Source organism: Lemur catta, chromosome 13, assembly GCF_020740605.2.
Source record: "Lemur catta isolate mLemCat1 chromosome 13, mLemCat1.pri, whole genome shotgun sequence".
NCBI lineage: Eukaryota > Metazoa > Chordata > Mammalia > Primates > Lemuridae > Lemur > Lemur catta.
The window spans coordinates 42,268,866-42,288,922 of NC_059140.1; the positions used below are offsets into that span (position 1 = coordinate 42,268,866).

Consider the following 20,057-nt stretch of genomic DNA (forward strand, 5'->3'; position numbering starts at 1 on the left):
CAAGGTCACAGTGAGTTATGATTGCATTACACTGCACTACAGCCTCGGCAACAAAGACCCTGTCTCAAAAGCAAACAAACAGGCCGGGCGCGGTGGCTCATGCCTGTAACCCTAGCACTCTGGGAGGCCGAGGTGGGAGGATCGTTTGAGCTCAGGAGTTCGAGACCGGCCTGAGCAAGAGCGAGACCCCATCTCTACTGAAAATAGAAAGAAATGATTTGGACAGCTAAAAAAAAAAAAAAAAATGTGTGTGTATATATATATATACACATATATATATATACACATATTTTTTTAAATATATATATATATACATATATACATATATATATATATATACACATATATATATATATATATAAATTAGCCTGGCATGGTGGCACATGCCTGTAGTCCCAGCTACTCGGGAGGCTGAGGCAGAAAAATTCTTGAGCCCAGGAGTTTGAGGTTGCTGTCAGCTAGGCTGACACCATGGCACTCTAGCCTGGGCAACAGAGCGAGACTCTGTCTCAAAAACAAACAAACAAAAAAACAGTTAAAAGGGCACATATATATATATATATATACACACACAGATAAAATATTTTTATGATGAGATATTGTATTGCTTCACAAGACAGAGCTTTACTTTCAGGATACAATAAAGATATTTGTAATTTTAAAGATGATGATGAAAAGATTAAAGAAGAAGCCAAAATACTTATGGAAACCAAACAATTCTGACCTACTTCTATAAGTTCTATACAAGTCCATATAGATATGGTAGTGAACACATTAGAATCTAAAAGAAATTCAAGGCTTTTATACAACTCAAAACTGAGGAAAGGTGACATTCCACAGAATAAACCGAGATTCAGCTGGAAAATTTATATTAAAAATATAAAAAAGATATTATTATTACTGGTTTTTTTTTTTTTTTTGAGACAGAGTCTCCCTCTGTTGCCCGGGCTAGAGTGCTGTGGTGTCAGCCTAGCTCACAGCAACCTCAAACTCCTGGGCTTAAGCGATCCTCCTGCCTCAGCCTCCCGAGTAGCTGGGACTACAGGCATGCGCCACCATGCCTGGCTAATTTTTCTATATATATATTTTTAGCTGTCCATATAATTTCTTTCTATTTTTAGTAGAGATGGGGTCTCCTCTTGCTCAGGCTGGTCTCGAACTCCTGACCTCAAGCGATCCTCCCGCCTCGGCCTCCCAGAGTGCTAGGATTATAGGCGTGAGCCACCATGCCCGGCCTATTATTACTGTTATACAACAGGATTGGTGTATCACATATAAAGTATGTATGTAAATGCAACATTTCATATACTCTTATTTTTTTTTTTTGAGACAGAGTCTCATTCTGTTGCCCCTGGGCGTGCGCCATGGCGTCAGCCTAGCTCACAGCAACCTCAAATTCCTGGGCTCGAGCGATCCTCCTGCCTCAGCCTCCTAAGTAGCTAGGACTACAGGCACCCACCACCAGGTGTGGCTAATGTTTTCTATTTTCAGTAGAGACAGGGTCTCGGCTCTTGTTCAGCCTGGTCTTGAACTCCTGAGCTCAAGCTATCCTCCCATCTTGGCCTCCCAGAGTGCTAGGATTATAGGTGAGAGCCACCGTGCCCGGCTAACACTCTTACTTTGGAAAAATAAACATTCTAAAACTTTATAGGAAAAGTAAGACTTATATTGTCCATGGGTTTTAGGTTTTCACTACAATAACTGTCTTTGTTCAAAACACTCATTTACATCCAACAAATTGAAAAAAAACAATTTAACATGAAGAGCACCACTATGATTAGAAATGTATGAATCTAGGAACAATTATATTACGTCATTAAGTATGAAATGTCTGATTTCCTTAAGTACTAAGTCTGACATTTCACTTTGACACTTGTTTTATTTTTATTGTGAAGGTTCATTGTCAGTCTTTCAAATGCACGGTTTGGCTTGTGATTATCTTTAAATTTTTTTTTTTTTAGAGCAATTTTTGTGAAACCATGGATAAGTCAAAAATTTGTGTTATTTTCAAATACCAGTTCCCCTGTGGAACCAATGTAGTGTATTGTAGCCTGAAATATCAACAAAATGTTTGGGAAGGATGTGACTAATACACTCAGAGTACATTGATGGTTTGAGAAATTCCATTCTGGTGATTTTAATCTTGAAAATGAGCCACGTAGGTGACCTGAGACCAAGGTGGATAATGATGAGCTGAAAGCTGTAGTGGAAATGAATCCATCTCAATCTACATGTGAATTAGCAGCAAGGTTTGACATTACTATTCCAACAATACCGGACCATTTAAAACAAATGGGCAAGGTAAAGAAGCTGGATAGATGGGTTCCACATGAATTAATGACTGTCAGAAGAGAAATGGTCTCAAAGCTTGCCTTTCTTTGCAGTCACGACATAAAGGCGAACCATTTCTACACTGTATTGTTACAAGTGATGAAAAATGGATTCTTTTTGAAAATCCAAGTGTTCAGCACAATAGTTGGATAAATATGAAGTGCCGAAATATAGTCCAAAACTGAACATTCATTCAGAAAAGCTAATGGCATCTGTTTGGTGGTCCAGTGCTGGTATTATCCACTACAGCTTCATGAAACCTGGTCACTCGATTACAGTAGATGTCTACTGCAACCAATTGGATGAAATGATGAAGATGCTTGCAATTAAGCAGCTGAGATTGGTCAATAGAGACAGGCCAATTGTCTTGCAAAACAAAGCTCGATCATATGTTGCACAAACAATGCTGCTCAAACTACAGAGGCTGGACTTGGAAACTCTCTGTCATCCACCATATTCACCTGACCTTGCACCAACTGACTACCACTTCTTCCAGGTTTTGGACCACTTCTTGCAAGGAAAAATATTCAATTCTCAACAAGCTGTGGAAAATGCCTTTCTCAATTTCATCTCCACTCACTCTCCAGGCTTCTTCACTGCAGCCATAAGCAAGCTACTGTTAAGATGGCAAAACTGTGTCGATAGTTTAGGTGCATACTTTGATTAATTGTACCACTTCTTGTTTGAGATATAATAGCTACACTTTTGATTCAAAATTGGGTATTTCTTATTTAATGATCTAATTTTTGTTCATTTAAAGACAAATTAACTTTCTCACTCAATGTGTGTATGTGTGTGTATGCTTTAGTCATGCTGACTGCAAAATTTAACTACATAGGTGTATAAGAAAAACATGTAAAAAGGTATTCTTAAGAAAATTTCAAAGCAGTTAAGTATGAACCAAAAAGAGTGACACACATATAGAAATATGCAATTTGTTGGAACCCCTTATGAAGTGGATTGCCTAAGGGGCACCTGGGATGCTGAAATGTCCCTGAAATCTTCCGAGAAATCACAAAGAACATGAGTTAGAATCCGGGAACATAAACATACCATAAAAGAATGATAATTACACTGTGACTTCACTTTTAAGAAACCTGGTTAACTGCAGGGTTTGTTTTCTTTTTGCTAAGTGACATACACTGCTGTAAGAAGCAAGTTATCTGGGGTAATTGGAGTTAGTCCAACATTTGGGCAAGTGTGGGGCCTTGAGCATTCTAGCTACTTAGTAAGTAGTGGTTGATTAATTCTGGTTAAATACTAACTGTGGGCCCTAAGAGATGTTATTGGCAGAAATGCTGAATGAGAAGGTAGAAGATATCCCAGGTCTTAGAAACAGATATTTTAAATTTTACAAATATATATTATTCCTTAGAGGCTTGATAACCATAGAGGTTGCTGTGGCTACAAGTACAATGTCCAAAGTTTTAGGTGTAGCTCTGTTCTAGACAAATCTTTCAGACTTGACTTCTTATTACCTACTTTCAGATAGTTCTTTGAAATTGTTCTTGGGCCTAGGAGAGCTTCTGTGCTTTTTCTGGCTAAAATGGCATCAGTTGTCATAGTGAAACTTATTTTTTGAGGGGATAGGATGAGGACATATTAAATGCCAGCTTCTAAAGCTTTCTATTTGACAGCTTCTAGTACAATTATTATTGAAGATTGTAAAGAACCATAATTATTTTAAAATTCAAATGAGTACTTATTATGTGCTAAGTATTGTGCTAAAAGCTAAAATACAGGCCACGTGCAGTGGCTCATGCTTGTGCCTGTAATCCCAGCACTTTGGGAGACCTACCAGGGAGGATTCCTTAAAGCCAGGAGTTGAAGACCAGCCTGGGCAATACAGCAAGACCCCCATCTCTGCCAAAAAAAAAAAATTAGCCAGGTGCAGTAGTGCACACCTGTAGTCCCAGCTACCTGGGATGCTGTGAAATGAGTCTCCTTTGAGCCCACGTGTTGGAGTTTGCAGTGAGCTGTGATGACACTGCTGCACTCTAGCCTGGGAAACAGAGCAAGACCCTGTTTGAAAACATAAAAGCCAAGATACAAAGAAGAATTTAGCATTCTAATGGGCAAGATGGATACATTGTATTATGATATATAGTGACATGAACATTAATAGAAACATTTTAAAAGTTATAGGAATGAGGTAGAAAAAAGTAAGTTTTTCTTTATTGAGTTAGAGAGAGCTTCAAAGAATAAATAATCTTGAACTGACCCTTGAAATGGAAAGGAAAGAGGAAAGGGAACTACATTCGTGGAGTTACTGTTACATGCCAGGAACATCACTACATTATTTAATCCCCATACAACCCTGCAAAGTAGATATTACCTCGATTTATAGACCAAAAACTGAGTTTAGAGGGGTGAAATTATTATCCCAAGAATCCATTGCTATTAAGTAGCAGAGCTGGGATATGAACCCAAGTCTTGTCTGTCTGCTGGCTTTTTTTACAGTATTTCAAAATGTAGAAGATACTTGGCCGGGCGCGGTGGCTCATGCCTGTAATCCTAGCCCTCTGGGAGGCCGAGGCGGGTGGATCGCTCGAGGTCAGGAGTTCGAGACCAGCCTGAGCGAGACCCCGTCTCTACTAAAAGTAGAAATAAAAAAATTATCTGGACAACTAAAAATATATATAGAAAAAATTAGCTGGGCATGGTGGCGCATGCCTGTAGTCCCAGCTACTCGGGAGGCTGAGGCAGTAGGATCGCTTAAGCCCAGGAGTTTGAGGTTGCTGTGAGCTAGGCTGACGCCATGGCACTCACTCTAGCTCGGGCAACAAAGTGAGACTCTGTCTCAAAAAAAAAAAAAAAAAAAAAAAAAGTAGAAGATACGAAGAATATACAGGTGATTCCTGCCTTACAATTTAATGAGAAAGCTGAACATGTATATATGTACATACAGTAGAAGGTAGAATGTAATTCTGGATCAATCCAGTTGTTCATCTTCTCTATGTTTATCAACTAGGATGCTGAGTGCTGCCGAAGAAAAATTACACAGAATGATACTACTATAAATATATAACATTTCAACTTGGCAATTCTTTTATGTACTCACTCATTTATTACATACCTACTTCAATCTTTCTACTCTTCAAAATGGAAAAGGTAAATACTGTGGTCTACAGCTAAATCCCATCACTTTGCTAAGGATCTCCTTTCCTAACACTTTTGCTCAATTGATTACCCCTTTCTTTTATACTTTCAATGTCTTTGTATTTGACTTCTTCCTATCACCATTTAAACTCGATAATATCTAATTTTGGGAGCTAAAAGCTCTTGATCTCATGGCCCCTCCTTGATCATCCTATATTTTCTTATTCAAATATCTTAAGAGTTGCCTATTTTTCCTGTGACGACTTTTCAACTTCTAATTGATTTATCAATTCACTGCAATCTGTCTTTTAGTGCCAGTGGAATTGCTTTAGCATTTTATTAAATCCAAATGACACTTCCTTTTTTATCATTGTTTGGCCATACCTCTTGACGGCGTATGCCACTGCTGACAATTCCCTCCCTTCTAAATGTTCTTCCTGGGCTTCACTGACTCTACTCTCTTCTAGATGTTCCTCCCATCTCTGGTTACTCTTCACTCTTCCTTGTGTAAGCACTTTTTCTCATGCTCATTTCTTAAATGGAGATGCTCTTCAGGATTCTGTCATAGGCCTTTTCCTATGTTCACCCTCTATATTCTCACTAGTTGCATTTAATTTATTTCCATGTAAAGTATCATCTTTATGTTGTGACTCTCAAATCTCCATTTCTACGCAAATTCTCTTTCTTGGGCTAAAGAATCTAAATTTTTAACTCTCTACTGGATATATCTACTAAGATATTTTCTTGAGCTTTTCTTCCCCAAACCTATTCCTCCTATATTCTTTGTAGCACCATGACAGTCCTGCCATAAACACAAGCCAAAAACCTGGGCACCAATTCTCATTCCTCCTCTCTTTATCAGTCCCTAAATTGAATCAATCTCCAAGCCCTGTGATTCTGCTTCTTAAATAGCTTTCAAATTGGTCCATTTTTGTCTCATGCCATCACACTGGTCTAGTTCAAGACATCACCATCACTCACTGTAATACTGGAATAGCTTCCTCAGTGGGGTTCTTACCACGGCCTCTGATACTGCGCCAAGAACCATGAGAAAAGGGCTTCTACATCAGCTTCTCAAAATTGAGCTCAGTATTCTGTTGGACATTTGGCTAATTAAAGATACTTTTCATATTCTCAAAAGCTTATATTCTAAGAACACATGGACCAAATATGTACAAAGAAAAGCAGAATCAGAATTTCCAAAGGAGATCAGTAAATCTCATTTCATTAAGGGAAAGGTAAGTGGATAATAATGGATGAAAAGTAAAGGCAATTAATGAAGACTCCTGAGAGCTAAGCTCAAGAAGCCATTCTAAGAAATCACATTTCTTATACTAAAAATCTTTTCAAACTGAGTATTTTATTTGAAGCCCTGCTACTGTTTTCTAAGAGTGAGATCATACCAGTTGATCTTTTCCTTTTACTTCTTTTTTAATCTAATTAAATAGTTTATGTTTTATTTATACCTAAGAGGCCTAAATACTAGTAAAAGTGAAGACATTCAAGAGTAAGACAGATTACAACCCACTTAAAAGGAAACAGAAAAAATTATTCTGAGGTACCAAAAGTGAAAGAGAGAAAAAAAAGATTATAACAACTGGATAAGACATTCATCTCTGAGTTTTCTGGTAACTAAGACAAAAAGGAAATATATTAAATTATAAAGTTTTCATTTTTTGACAAAAAGAAAGAAGGATATTACTTAATCTACAGAGGCAAAAATTTTTTTACAACTAATTTAAGCAATAATTCATCATGAGATTTTTTTTTTCTAAATGAGACTAAAGAGAAAGAATATTAGCTTTTTTTCTAGACAAAAAAATTGAATTTACTTTTTGACAGTACGTAATCATGGTTGAGTTATTTAACTCTTATCAGCATCAGTTTCATCTGTAATAATGGAGACAATGATATTTATCAGTGGATGGGAGTAAAGATTAAGTTATGTAATATATGTGGAAACACTTAGTAGATTGCCTTAAATAGTTTTACAAAACAAAGAGAGATCATACCAGACTTTGTTTTCATCTTCTACAAAATCAGAGGGCATGATATCAAATTGTGCCTTAACAAAAAGAATTTTGTGAAAAGACATATTTTGCCTTTTCCCCCTTACTCTGCTTTACGGAGATTTCACTGAATACAGGGACAAAACCTGGGGAATTTAGAATGGAGAGGTATGGATAGATATGAGATCTCAATTCAATTTATGATCATAGTTTTTACTTAGTATGCATTGTGCAAATCCTTTAACCGAATAATGTATTTACCCAACCCACTTGAACTTCGTGATCTGAAAAGGTAACCTAAAATATGCTATTTTTCTCTACATGTACACTTTCTTCACATTTTTATATCCTTTGAAAATAATTAGACTAATTTTTTTTCTAAAAAAAGGTTGAGACTAAAAATCACCTAATACATCACTCTTAATTCTCAAAACACACAACCATTTTTTGAATATATAAATACTAAAAATTTATAGCAGAAGAGGTCAATCCTGGAAACCTTTACACCACAGCTGAACTCCTAACATGAGAAGAGACACTTTTCAGCTTTTTTTTTTTTTTTGAGACAGCGTCTCACTCTGTTGCCTGGGCTAGAGTGCAGTGGCATCATCATAGCTCACTGTGACCTCAAACTCCTGGGCTCAAGTAATCCTCTTGCCTCAGCCTCTTGAGTAGCTGGGACTACAGGCGTGCACCATCACGCCTGGCTAATTTTTTCTGTTTTTGGTAGGGACGAGCTCTTGCTCTTGCTTGGGCTGGTCTTGAATTCCTGACCTCAAGTGATCCTCCTGCCTCAGCCTCCCAGAGTGCTAGGATTAGAGGCATGAGCCACCACACCCGGCCAAGCTAATATTTTTGAGCTAACACTAATGCAGAAAATGAAAGCTCTCTGTGGTCATGCCCCAAATGTTTTAGAACTGTCAGCCTAGAACTGTCTATTTGTTTTCTTTTTTCATTTTACTCATATTTTAAAGCTAGGTAAATAAGTTGGTGATTTTATTTCATATTATATGAACATACACAGCCTAATCAGAAATAGGTAACACTGCTTAAAAAGTTCAAGCTAGAGCTGTCCAATGCAAAAAATAAAATGAGAAACCTTAAAATGTTCATTTGGTCTCTTTTTAAGTCACTAATTTAAACTGTCAAAATTTAGCTGATTAAAATCATATTCATATTAGATAATTCTCCCGAAGTCTTGACTAGGGTAAGTCAAACTAGTAGCCTTGGGTGCAAACTGTAACGACACAGTGGCTCTCAGGTGCCAACCCTGTACTTTGTAGTGCACTGAGAGTGGACACTTCCTCACATTTTGTGCCATAGGTATCTTGCTTGCTAGTCCTGGCCCTGATTTTTACTTTCAAATAATATTTATCAGAATTATTACTATCCTATTATTATCTAGAAGCTATTCTGAGCACATGGTCCTCAGAGCAATAAGTGAATAAATAGATTCTGCAGACCCTTTGTTTTATCAGGTAAATGTTCAAGTGAATGGCCAGGCACTTCCAGGGGTCACCAGCTGTTCTCTCTCCATAGAAGCAGTGTACACAGGCCCTTTGCATCTGCATACACTATGCAAGTCAGTATTAAATCGGTTCTTAGAAAAAGATTAAAAACTTATATCAGATTTGTTTTACTAAGCTTTAATTTTTACTTTGCTTTGAAAAGAAAAAAATTCCTTTTCTTTAGATGTTTGGGATTATGAAAAACCACAATGTTGAATTATTAAAATAAAATTGCCCAAATGAAGATATACTGTCAAATGCATAAAAATACACTGACAATTATTTAATTAGATATGCATCCATACAAATTTCATTGATGCCATGCAGTAGTAGGCAATTTATGAGTAATTTCATCTTGCTAGTATTTAATTTTCATGCTTAAACATATTTTCTTCTCAACTCACTAAGTAAAGCTTTTTATTTTTATTTGGATTCATGAATAATGTGATTCCAAGTATGATATAAAATGTACAAATTAAAATTGCTCATATATTTTTTAGAGTCTAGCATAATCCTTTAAAATCAAATGAGAATTGCCATTCTAAAAAAAACTTGTTATGTTAGCTTTATAAAAACATAGTTGATATGACAGAATAGTCATCTGTAGTTACCCTCGGTTACATATTCAATTTCAAAAACATTTGTGAAAATGCCACATAGTGAATGGATCAGGCTTCCACAGCAAAGAAACAATTACTTGAAGGCAGAATCCTAGGACATAAGTGATAGTAGTAGTGATGGTTAATGCCTGGAATGTCAGAAGACAGAATAAATATCTTCAGAGAAGCTTTTTCTAGCTCTGTAACCTGTTGATAGATTGACTTATCTAATTAAAAGTTATCCTTAAAATCTAGTTCAGGGACACCCTGTTATCCCTTTCACCCATTACATAAAAGACATCTTAAGAGAATTCACTTCGAAGGTCATTTATAAAATAAAGACAATTCCTCTGATATCAACTCTAGGATATGCACCTTTGAACTGCTTCCAGTAATAGTCCCTAGTTCATCTGTCTCAATAATATTTCTCCAGTAATTTCTTTCCAAACATCTGGTACACCGTATCTTTCCCAGACTAGGAAACAATGTTTTTAGGATACTTATAAACTGTTGATCTATTTTGAATATTTCTTTCTCTATTATTATAGAATAACAAAATGGTAAAAAGATGGCTAAGATGAAACAGTGATATAGTTCAGTAGAAACAATGCTTTGGATTAAAAAACTAGGCCTTAGCTGGGTGTCGTGCCATGCACCTGTAGTCCCAGCTACTTGAGAGGCTGAAGCAAGAGGATCTCTTGAGCCCAGGAGTTTGAGGTTGCAGTGAGCTACAATGATGCCACTGCATTCTATCCAGGAAGACAAAGTGAAACTCTGTCTCAAAAACAAACAAACAAACAAACAAACAGAAAACCCCAAAACTAGGCTTAACAACATTCTGCTGAGGAAAATGTAGAGCAACTGGAACGTTCATTCATTGCGGGGAGGAATGCAAAAGTATACTCATTTTGGAAAAATTTGGCAGTTTCTTATAAAGTTAAGCATATACTTAGCATACAACCAAGTAATCGTGCTTCTGGGTATGTATCCAAGAGAAATGAAAACAAAAACCTGTACACAATTGTTTACAGCTGCTTTATTTAGAGATGTCCCCAAATGGAGACAGCTTAAATACTCATCAGCTGGTGAATGGATTAACAAACTGTGGTACATTTATATAATGGATTAGCAATAAAAGGGAACAAATGACTAATATTTGCAACAATATGGATGAATCTCAAATGCGTTATCATTAAGGGAGAAAAGCCAAACTCAAAAGGCTACATTCTGATAATTTCATTTATCTGGCATTCTGTACAAGGTAAAACTGTAAGTACAGAAAACAGATCAGTGGTTGTTATGGCTGGGGGTTGAGGAAAAGGTTCAACTACAAAGGGAGCATGAGGGAATTTTTTTGGTTGATGGAAATATTCTATATATTGATTGTGGTGGTGCTTGCACAACTGTCTGCATTTGCCAAAAATCACCAAAATGTATGCTGAAAAGGGTGAATTTTACTGTTTGTACATTATACCTCAATAAATCTGGCTTAAAAACCAAAATAAAACTAGCTTATCCCTTAGATACTAACTGTTCGCAGGCAAGCCACTTAAGACTCATTTCTCCTTCTACCAAATGGGGATTATATTTACTGTAACATAATTTTGGTGAAGAATAAATGAAAAAATAAAAGAACTTTATGAACTTTAAAGCTCAACACAAATATTGAATACTAGGCACTGGGCATACAATGATAAATAAGAGAGGGGTACACTAAAGACATTTACTGTCTAGTGGTGGACTGAGATAAAATAGGTAATTATTAAATAATGTGGAAAGTCAGTGACAGAGATATGAATAAAGCAATACTAGTAATAAGAAGGGGCATTCGAGGAGTAAGAAGTAAGTCTAAGAAGTATATCACAAGTTGAATAAAAAGGGCCAGATCACAGTGAGATGTAAATGTGAGACATCATTAATGAACACGGACAACTGGGATTCAATAATTTTAACTTGATATGAATTTTGAAAAAGCCTAAAGTTTTGGAAAAGCTATTATCTTAAGGGAAAGGACTCAGAAACAGAAAGTCAAATACTGCATGTTTTCATTTATAAGTGGGAGCTAAATAATGTGTACACATGGACGTAGAGAGTTGGGTAATAGACATTGGAGACTTGGAAGGGTGAAAGGTGGGGAAGGTTGCAGGGAGGGTTAAAAAAATTACATAATAGGTATAATGAGCACTATTCAGGTGATAGTTACACTAAAAGCCCAGACTTCACATATACGCACTATATCCATATAACAAAACTGTACTTGTACCTACTAAATGTATAAAACTAAAAAAAAAAAAAAAAAAAGCCCCAAATGGTAAATATTATGACAAAATGGAAAAAGTACCTCACGATGATTTAAAAGTTGTTCTAAATCTAGTGCCATTTGATTCTTCATCTGTAGTAAAGCTGACTTTTCTTTATTTAAATTGCTGAAAAGAAAGTTTAAAAAGCCATCATGTTAATGTAAATTTAGTTAACAAATAGTAAATAGCAAAAGAGTTAACATAAATCTAACGGTGTGAATTAAAGACAAATTGAATTTATAGTCCATAAAGATACCAGACCAAGCTACTTTGTCAGAAGACTTTCTTTTTCTTTCTTTCTTTTTTTTTTTTTTTAAGAGATGGGGTCTTGGAATGTTGCCCAGTGGCTAGTCATAGGCGAGATCACAGCATACTACAGCCTCGATCTCCCAGGTTCAAGTGATCCTCCTGTCTCACCCCCTGGAGTAACTGGGACTACAAGTGTGTGCCACCATGCCCATGTATTTTTCTTTTCTTTTTTTGAGATAGGGTCTTGCTTTGTCACTCAGACTGGAGTGCAGTGGCAGGGTCATAGCTCACTGCAGCCTTAAACTCCTGGGATCAATCAAGCAATCCTTCTGCCTCAGTCTGCCAAATAGCTGGGACTACAGGCGTGCACCACCACATCCAGCTAATTTTTCTTATTTTTTGTAGAGACAGGGTCTCACTATGTCACCCAGGCTGGTCTTGAATTCCTGGTCTCAAGCAATCCTGCTGCCTTGGCCTCCCAAAGTGCTGGGGTTACCGGCATCAGCATAAGCCACCATGCTTAACCTGTTTGTCTTTTAATAATTATTTGATAATGCAACTGAGATGTTTTCTGAGAATACATTCCTGCCCAGTATGGGCATAAAATTAATGCTTTAGAGATGACTATTTACTCCTGAAATGTAAAAAGATGAAGTGGGACTTATATAAAAGGTACAAAGAAAGTATATATGGGCAAAATATTATAACACAAGATATTAGAAGTCAAATTAAAACACTTATCCTTAAAACTGAAAGTAGTATTTTATAATTTACCACATACTAAATTACCAGGTATATAATTGAGTTAGGTAAATGAATCAGATATTTAGTCTGTGATAAACGTGGAAAAAGAATTCTTAGTTCAGTATTCAATTTCTAAGTTGGCACTGTGAATTCCCCTTTGATATAACCTACTTGCTGATAAGAGAGGGTGAGAAGCCATCCTATGAGCCTAACTGTAAGGACATATTAATATTTCAAAAGAGACATATTTGGGGCTTATCTTATTACTGCCTATAATTTTATTATTCAATGTATAGAAATTAATTAGAACAATTAAATGAAATATTCTTCTAATGCTACTAGATGAATCTACTGAACCAGCACCTATAACAAGAATTAAAAGCAATAATGAGTTGAAGCTGAGCTGAAGCAACATAATTCCTCCAATGTTGAGACAAAATTTGTGAGGGTGAACCAAATGAGAATTGTTTTGCTGAATATAAGAGAGTTTTAAGTTATACTTTAAGAAAATTGAAAGCCACCAATTTTTAAAATATTAGGCAGAAGCTTTTTTATTAATTCAAGGAGTAGTAGTAGTAGACATTCTGGAGGAACTGGTAATTCCAAGGATTTAAGAGGGACAGCCCACCTTCTCCTCCTCGTTAGTGAGAAATTCCCCAGGAAGCATCACAGCTTACGCTCTGAGAAGACAGACTACATGCGATTTTGCCTTCTGTTTCCAACTGTGCCACTGAGTTAACTGTGGTATGACACAACACACACCACCCCACTGAATCTTAGTTTTCCTATTTGTAAAAGTGGAAAATAATACTCATGTATGTCAAAGGGATCTGTGAATTATCTAATGAATGATTACATAAAGCACTGAACACATAAAACTCTATATAAATGCTATAGAGTATTACTAATTTAGATGAAAAACAGGCATCAGAGGAAAACAGTAATTAAATGCCAATAAAGGTAAGTAGCTTAGCAGAAAAACAAACTGACTTTTGGAGTTAGGCGCCAAAGATCCTACAGAGCAGAGGAGTTGAAAAGAACAAAATGGTATAAAGGAAACTGAGTGCCATGTTCTGCTAGAGTCTCCAAAGCATGGTAAGGATCAGATGTTTCTGTAACTCTAGAATTCTAATCTATCTTTAGCTGGAATCACTTTCAAGACAAATTATTTTTCAAAATTAAATATCCAGTAAACAGGACTAGGGATTTTCAAGGAACATATACATATCTACATTCATATACATGTACACATACACACAGTATATAAACAGACATTCAGTGTATACCCACATGTGTGCATACACACACACACGTTCTTTCTCTGTCTCAAATACCAGCAGGCCCATTAAATAAAATATAGTGTAACAGGAATGGAATGTTGTGGTAATTAAAGGATTTTGACTGGATAATTCTTTAGAAATGCTTTATATGCTTTAACTTTTCAAGAATAAAGTAAATATTCTGTAATTAAATAGCAAAAACATCCATATAACATGTAATAAAAGGTACGTGGATAAACTGGTTTACAGAGACAATTCTGTTTATTTTGTAGTTGCTTTGTAGACAACTCTGTTGTTTCTATAAGACATCAACGTATCACAAACAATATGGACTCCCCAGACAATATTTCTGTGATTAGAATATCTGAGTATATATTTTCAAAGTCCTAGTCTTCTTTATAATATACTGGAACCACAAGGGAGACCACCTTCAACACGTGGGTCTCTAAAACTGAATATGATGATTGTTATAGTCACTGTACTTCTAGTATGTATGTATTACTCAATAGAGAAGTTTAATCTTCGTAAGACATATTTCATAACAGTGGAAACTTACCTTTAAAAATACAAAGCTTCCACTAGTGACTCATAAAACAACTACAAAACAAATCTCCTTATAAGCACATCTATCTTGAATAGTATATTACACCCATAATTGTCCAATTCACTGTTAATTATTACTCAGAAATTCATGTTTATGGTTCTGTTTCACCTGCTATATGAAAACATATTCCTGATATATTGTTCCTTAACTTCCTGGATCAATATACTATGGCTTAGCCTTGTAAGAGAAGTTGACGATGTAGTTGACAATTTAGTCTTCTTTAAGAATAAATTGAGAACTGACAACAGCGAAAGAAAATTTATGCTAATTATTCTCTTTCCATGCTTCCTTTAGTTCTGAAGTAGAGATCAAACTATATTAACCAGGCTGTCTCTTGTGGCTTGGTGGAGGAGAGTTAACAGCACTCCTTTTAGAATGGATTATTACTTTAATAGTAGGCGGATTTAAAGCAGTTAATAGCGACATCTCAAATGTTAGCTTTTAACATGTTTATAACGATTTCATTTTAGTGCATATTTACTCTAGCCTCTCTAGAAATTGAATATATTGTATAAATAAATTTTCAAAGGGTGAGTGTGGTGCAGTAGTATTGTTTAATTTTCTAAGAAAAGTATAAAATTATTCAGTTCTTTAAAGAGCTTTTATTGCATAAGCTAGAAAAACATTTAAAAATAATCAATTGGTATAAATATATTTTACAATTAAAATAAACACACGGCTGGGTGAGGTGGCTCATGCCTGTAATCCTAGCACTCTGGGAGGCCCAGGTGGGAGGATCACTGGAAGTCAGGAGTTCGAGACCAGCCCGAGCAAGAGTGAGACCCCGTCTCTATTAAAAATAGAAAAAATTAGCCGGTGTGGTGGTGTGCGCCTGTAGTTCTAGCTACTCAGGAGGCTAAGGCAGGAGGCTCACTTGAGCCCAGGAGTTTGAGGCTGCAGTGAGCTATGATGATGCCATTGTATTCTAGCCTAGCAGACAGAGTGAGACTCTGTCTCAAAAAAAAAAAAAAAAAAAAGAAAGAAAAGAAAAGAAAAAAATCAACACACAGCAAAGAGGAAAAGAGGAATAGGAATTTCCATATTTATTTTCCTATTTATGTTTCCTAAGGAACATATAACTTAATAATCTTCCTAGATAGCCCATCTAATGTTTAAATTTCAAATTACTAAAGGACAAGGGGCGGGGAGGTAACATTTACTGAGTTTCTCCTATGTGCCAGAAGCTTATGTATGTTCCTAATTTAATTTTCACTGCTCCTTGAGGTTCACTTTAATAACTATATTTTACAGACATATTTACCATGAGAAGAGAAATCAGCTTGATGTGCCTTCAAAGCCCAGGATAATTTCACTGTAGGATTTGAAATGCCATCCACTCAGCGCAGGGGTGAAGGAACATAGGTATGTGGAATTGTGAGTATACAAAACTGTGATCTATCCTACTGTATCTACCTTGTTGGCTGAGCTGACTTAAAAAAAATTTTTTTTAATCGTTTTTTACTTTTTAGAGATGGGGTCTTGCTAAGTAACCCAGGATGGTTTTGAACTCCTGGGCTCAAATGATCCTCCTGCCTCAGCCTCCTGAGTAGCTGGGATTACAGGTGCGTGCCTCTGTGCCCAGTGTTTGAGCTGACTTTTTCTTATGGCATCCTCACATCACGTCATTTCATCATTTCATTCATGTAACCATGGTACACTTCCAGCAGCATCTCAAATGCCGTAATTAAAGTGTGGAAAGCACCTTAATTTTTCACATTAGAAGGTAGTTGCTTCAATTAAGAGCAAGATTTCATATTCTGTGAAATATCAGTTCAGAATCTACTAAAATATCATATAATAAATTTATGAAATAATATTAAGGACTCATGTTTAGTATAAAATTTTTTTGCTAGTTAGTTCCATAATTGGCATAGCTTTTATGATTTCTGTTGCTGTTATTCAAGGAGTCTTAATTTTTGTCCAAATTCAACATATTTTGAGAAATGTTATTTCTCATTTTTAAGATAATTTTTAACATAAAATTTGTTAAATGAAGGATAAGTACTAATAATAGCAAACATTTATTGAACATTTGCAATGTTTAAGTAGTATGCTATGTGTATTAGGAAGATTGTGTCATATAATCCTCAGAACAACCATATCAATTAGGTGCTGTTGGCACCACTCTCATTTCACATTTGAGGAAACTGGCTGTGTTGTCCAATACCATAGCCATTAGCCGCAGTGGCAATTAAAATTAAAATTAATTTAAATAAAACAAAAAATTTAGTTCCTCAGTAACACAAGTACATTTTAAATGCTCAACAGTCACATGTGGTTAGCAAGTGGCTACCACACTGGACAGCACAGATATGGAATATTTTTATCATTATAGTTCTATCAGACAACGGAGGTTTAGAGAGTTTAAATGTATTTTTGCACAGTTCAAAAGTAAGTACTGAGCTGGACTTGAAAACTCCCTTTTAAAAATAAGTTTAAAAAAAAACAACTTTATTATAGAATATTTCAAAACAGGGAAAATATAACAACCCCCCATGTATCTTTGTTATCCAGCTTCAACAATTCCCAACTGGTGACAGCCTTACTTTTAACCACTCTGATACACTATTTTTTTTTTTTGCTTCTCTTCCTTAATTACACTAGTTAATTAAAAATTATCCCTTATTCAGCATAGAACATAGGGAGGCAGTATAACATAATGGTTAAGAGTATAGAATTAGAAAGCAGACAGATACAGACTCAACTTTTGGCTCTATTACAATTCTGTATGTTCTCAGAGGACAAAGTCACTTAATTTCTCTAGGGCTGAATTTGTTCATCTTTATAATTTTCTCCTATAGCGAGCTATTATTTTTCTCTATATTAAACATTTTCAGCTACCTTAATTCTTAGTAAAATATATATGCAAATTTATTCAGAGGTAACAATGAAAGAAGCAATTTTTTTCTCAGGACTTTTACATAAATCATATTCCCCCCAAGATTATAAAGGCTATTATAAAAATTTCAAATATAACAGAAATGTATAACATAGGAGGAAAAAGTTCTCTTTGGGGTTCCTTCCTCAATTTCCCAGGTATCCAGTGAATGATGAAAAACATAATTTCTCGTCCCCAAGAACTATTAATTTATTAATGTTGGTTATGTATATAAACATACAAATTACATAAATATAATTTTTAACTTTAAAATGATCTAGAAATAAATTATCATTATTTCCTTTGGTGTTTAAACTATAAATGTGATTTAAAATTATTTAAATAAATCATCACAAAATTAAGACCAGGAATAGAGCTCTGGACCAATTATTTTGGAGGGTGGAAATGAGAGGAGAAGGTAATTATTCTGATTATGAAAAAGAACACTTATATTTTGGACTTAATTACCAAGTTTTATATTTTTGTTTGCATACCTTAGGAAGCCTGGATTTAATAACTATCTTCTCCTTACTGTTTTCCAATTCCTTGATTTAACTATTTTTATTTCTATCAAATTCTCTGCTTCCACATTTATGACAAGTTAAATTATTTAATAATCAATTAATTATTAATTATTAATTTAAATTATTCTAATAATCTTAAAATCTAATAACTAAGCCACCTAACCAACCATCTATCCATGGGTTAAAACCTTTTCCTTTACATAAGTCATCGTTTTATTTTAGTTAAAAAAGCTAAAATGGCCACATAGATGAACAGGTAAAGAATTTCAATGACTACTAAATGGAGCAAGTCTTTTGGATAAGGTCTCATACAAAAACAATTTCAAACTAAGGAACTGAAAAGAATTTATTTATTTACACTGAGGCAATTCATGGGTTACCTCATGTAAAGGGTCAGGAGAAGAAAAGGCTAAAAATTCCTTGGCAAAGTCAACCTGAATCTAAGTAAATATGTATCTTTTTGTGTTTAAAAAGTCATTTTAACTCCACAAATGGCACATGGTTATATTCTACCTCTCCCTTTGGTCGAGCTATATCCAACTAAAGAATTCTAGGGAACAAGGACTAGATAGCCTTTGTGTCCCCTAGGGTAGATAGATTGTTATGTTAATAAGTGCAGCATTGTTATGTCTATACTAAAACTTCCTATCTTAGGTGGAATGTGAACACCTGATGTGAGGTGACCTTGGTTTTTCTAAGTGAAGTTTAATATTCATTACATTTAAGACCACCTTCATTATTTAAATTTTTTCTTCACAATTTACAACCCGAATTCATCTAAGCAGCATTATGTATACAATGTCTTTATTATTCAAATAAAAGATTTGTAGATAGTTTACCTGACATCTTTCTCAAGTTGTGAAATACACTCCGTCAATAAATCAATCTTAGAATCTCTTTGACGCACTGATTCAATGAGGTATCTGTAAGGTTGCTGCGTCTGGTTCAATAGTGAATTGGCCTTGTCAAGCTAAAGAAACATTGGTTTCATTAAAATCTAGAAAATCTGATAACAAACTGAAATCATTCTAAGTGTACATATTATAAAGTATACAAATCCCTTCTACATGAAGTATTCTGAAAAGCTTTTCCTGTGTAAATTTAAAGGTTTCAAAAATTATTAATATAGCTATTTTTAATAATAATTACTACAAATATGAAACAAACATTTTAAATCAGCATCATAAAATATCTCTTCTTTTAATGAAATACATTAGCTAAAAATTAAACCTTTTATTTGAGCTTTATTTCTACTCAAAATAACCACATAATTTGGTAACTTTTTCATTTCTTCATATTCCCTTCTTTGTTTTAAAAATACATAATTTATGTATCTGAATCACTATCTATAATTAAATTTCCCCCAAATGTGGTTAAAATATAAATAATGTAACATTTACCATTCTAGCCATTTGAAGGTATACAATTCAGTGGCATTAAGCACATATAAAATGTTGTGTAGCCACCACTACTATTTATTTCCAGAACACTTTCATCAGCCTAAACAGAAACTCTGTACCCATTAAGTAAAAACTCCCCATTTCCTTCTTTCCTAGGCCCTGGAAACCTCTATGCTATGCATTTGCCTATTCTAGATACCGCATATAAGCAGAACCATACAATATTTGTCCTTTATTGTCTGTTTATTTCACTTAGCATAATGTTTTCAAGGTTCTTCCATGTGTACCATGTATCAGAACTTCATTCCTTTTTATGGTCAAATAATATTCCACTGTATGTTTATAGCACATTTTGTTTATCCAGTCATCTGTTGATGGACACTTGCGTTGTTTACACTCTTTGGCTATTGTGAATAGTGCTACTGTGAACATTGGGATGCAAATACTGTACATGTTTGAATCCCTGTTTTCATATCTACCTAGGAGTGAAGTAGAATTGCTAGGTCAAATGGTAATTTTATAATTAACTTTT

At 35.0% G+C, this 20,057-nt stretch overlaps 1 protein-coding gene across 3 annotated transcripts in view; it reads right to left on the reverse strand.

The window, feature by feature from the left end:
• The window catches only part of PIBF1 (progesterone immunomodulatory binding factor 1), a 189,059-nt gene that overhangs the window by 24,583 nt on the left and 144,419 nt on the right, over positions 1–20,057 (reverse strand). For 2 of the 3 annotated variants that reach the window (XM_045567309.1, XM_045567310.1), the window contains 2 exons: positions 18,965–19,095; positions 11,888–11,972 (listed from right to left, as the gene is read on the reverse strand). In XM_045567309.1, the coding sequence (XP_045423265.1) occupies positions 11,888–11,972; positions 18,965–19,095 (216 nt within the window). Of the gene's footprint in view, positions 1–5,233; positions 5,314–11,887; positions 11,973–18,964; positions 19,096–20,057 lie in introns of those variants that run through there. The other variant, XM_045567311.1, reaches the window with a different exon arrangement.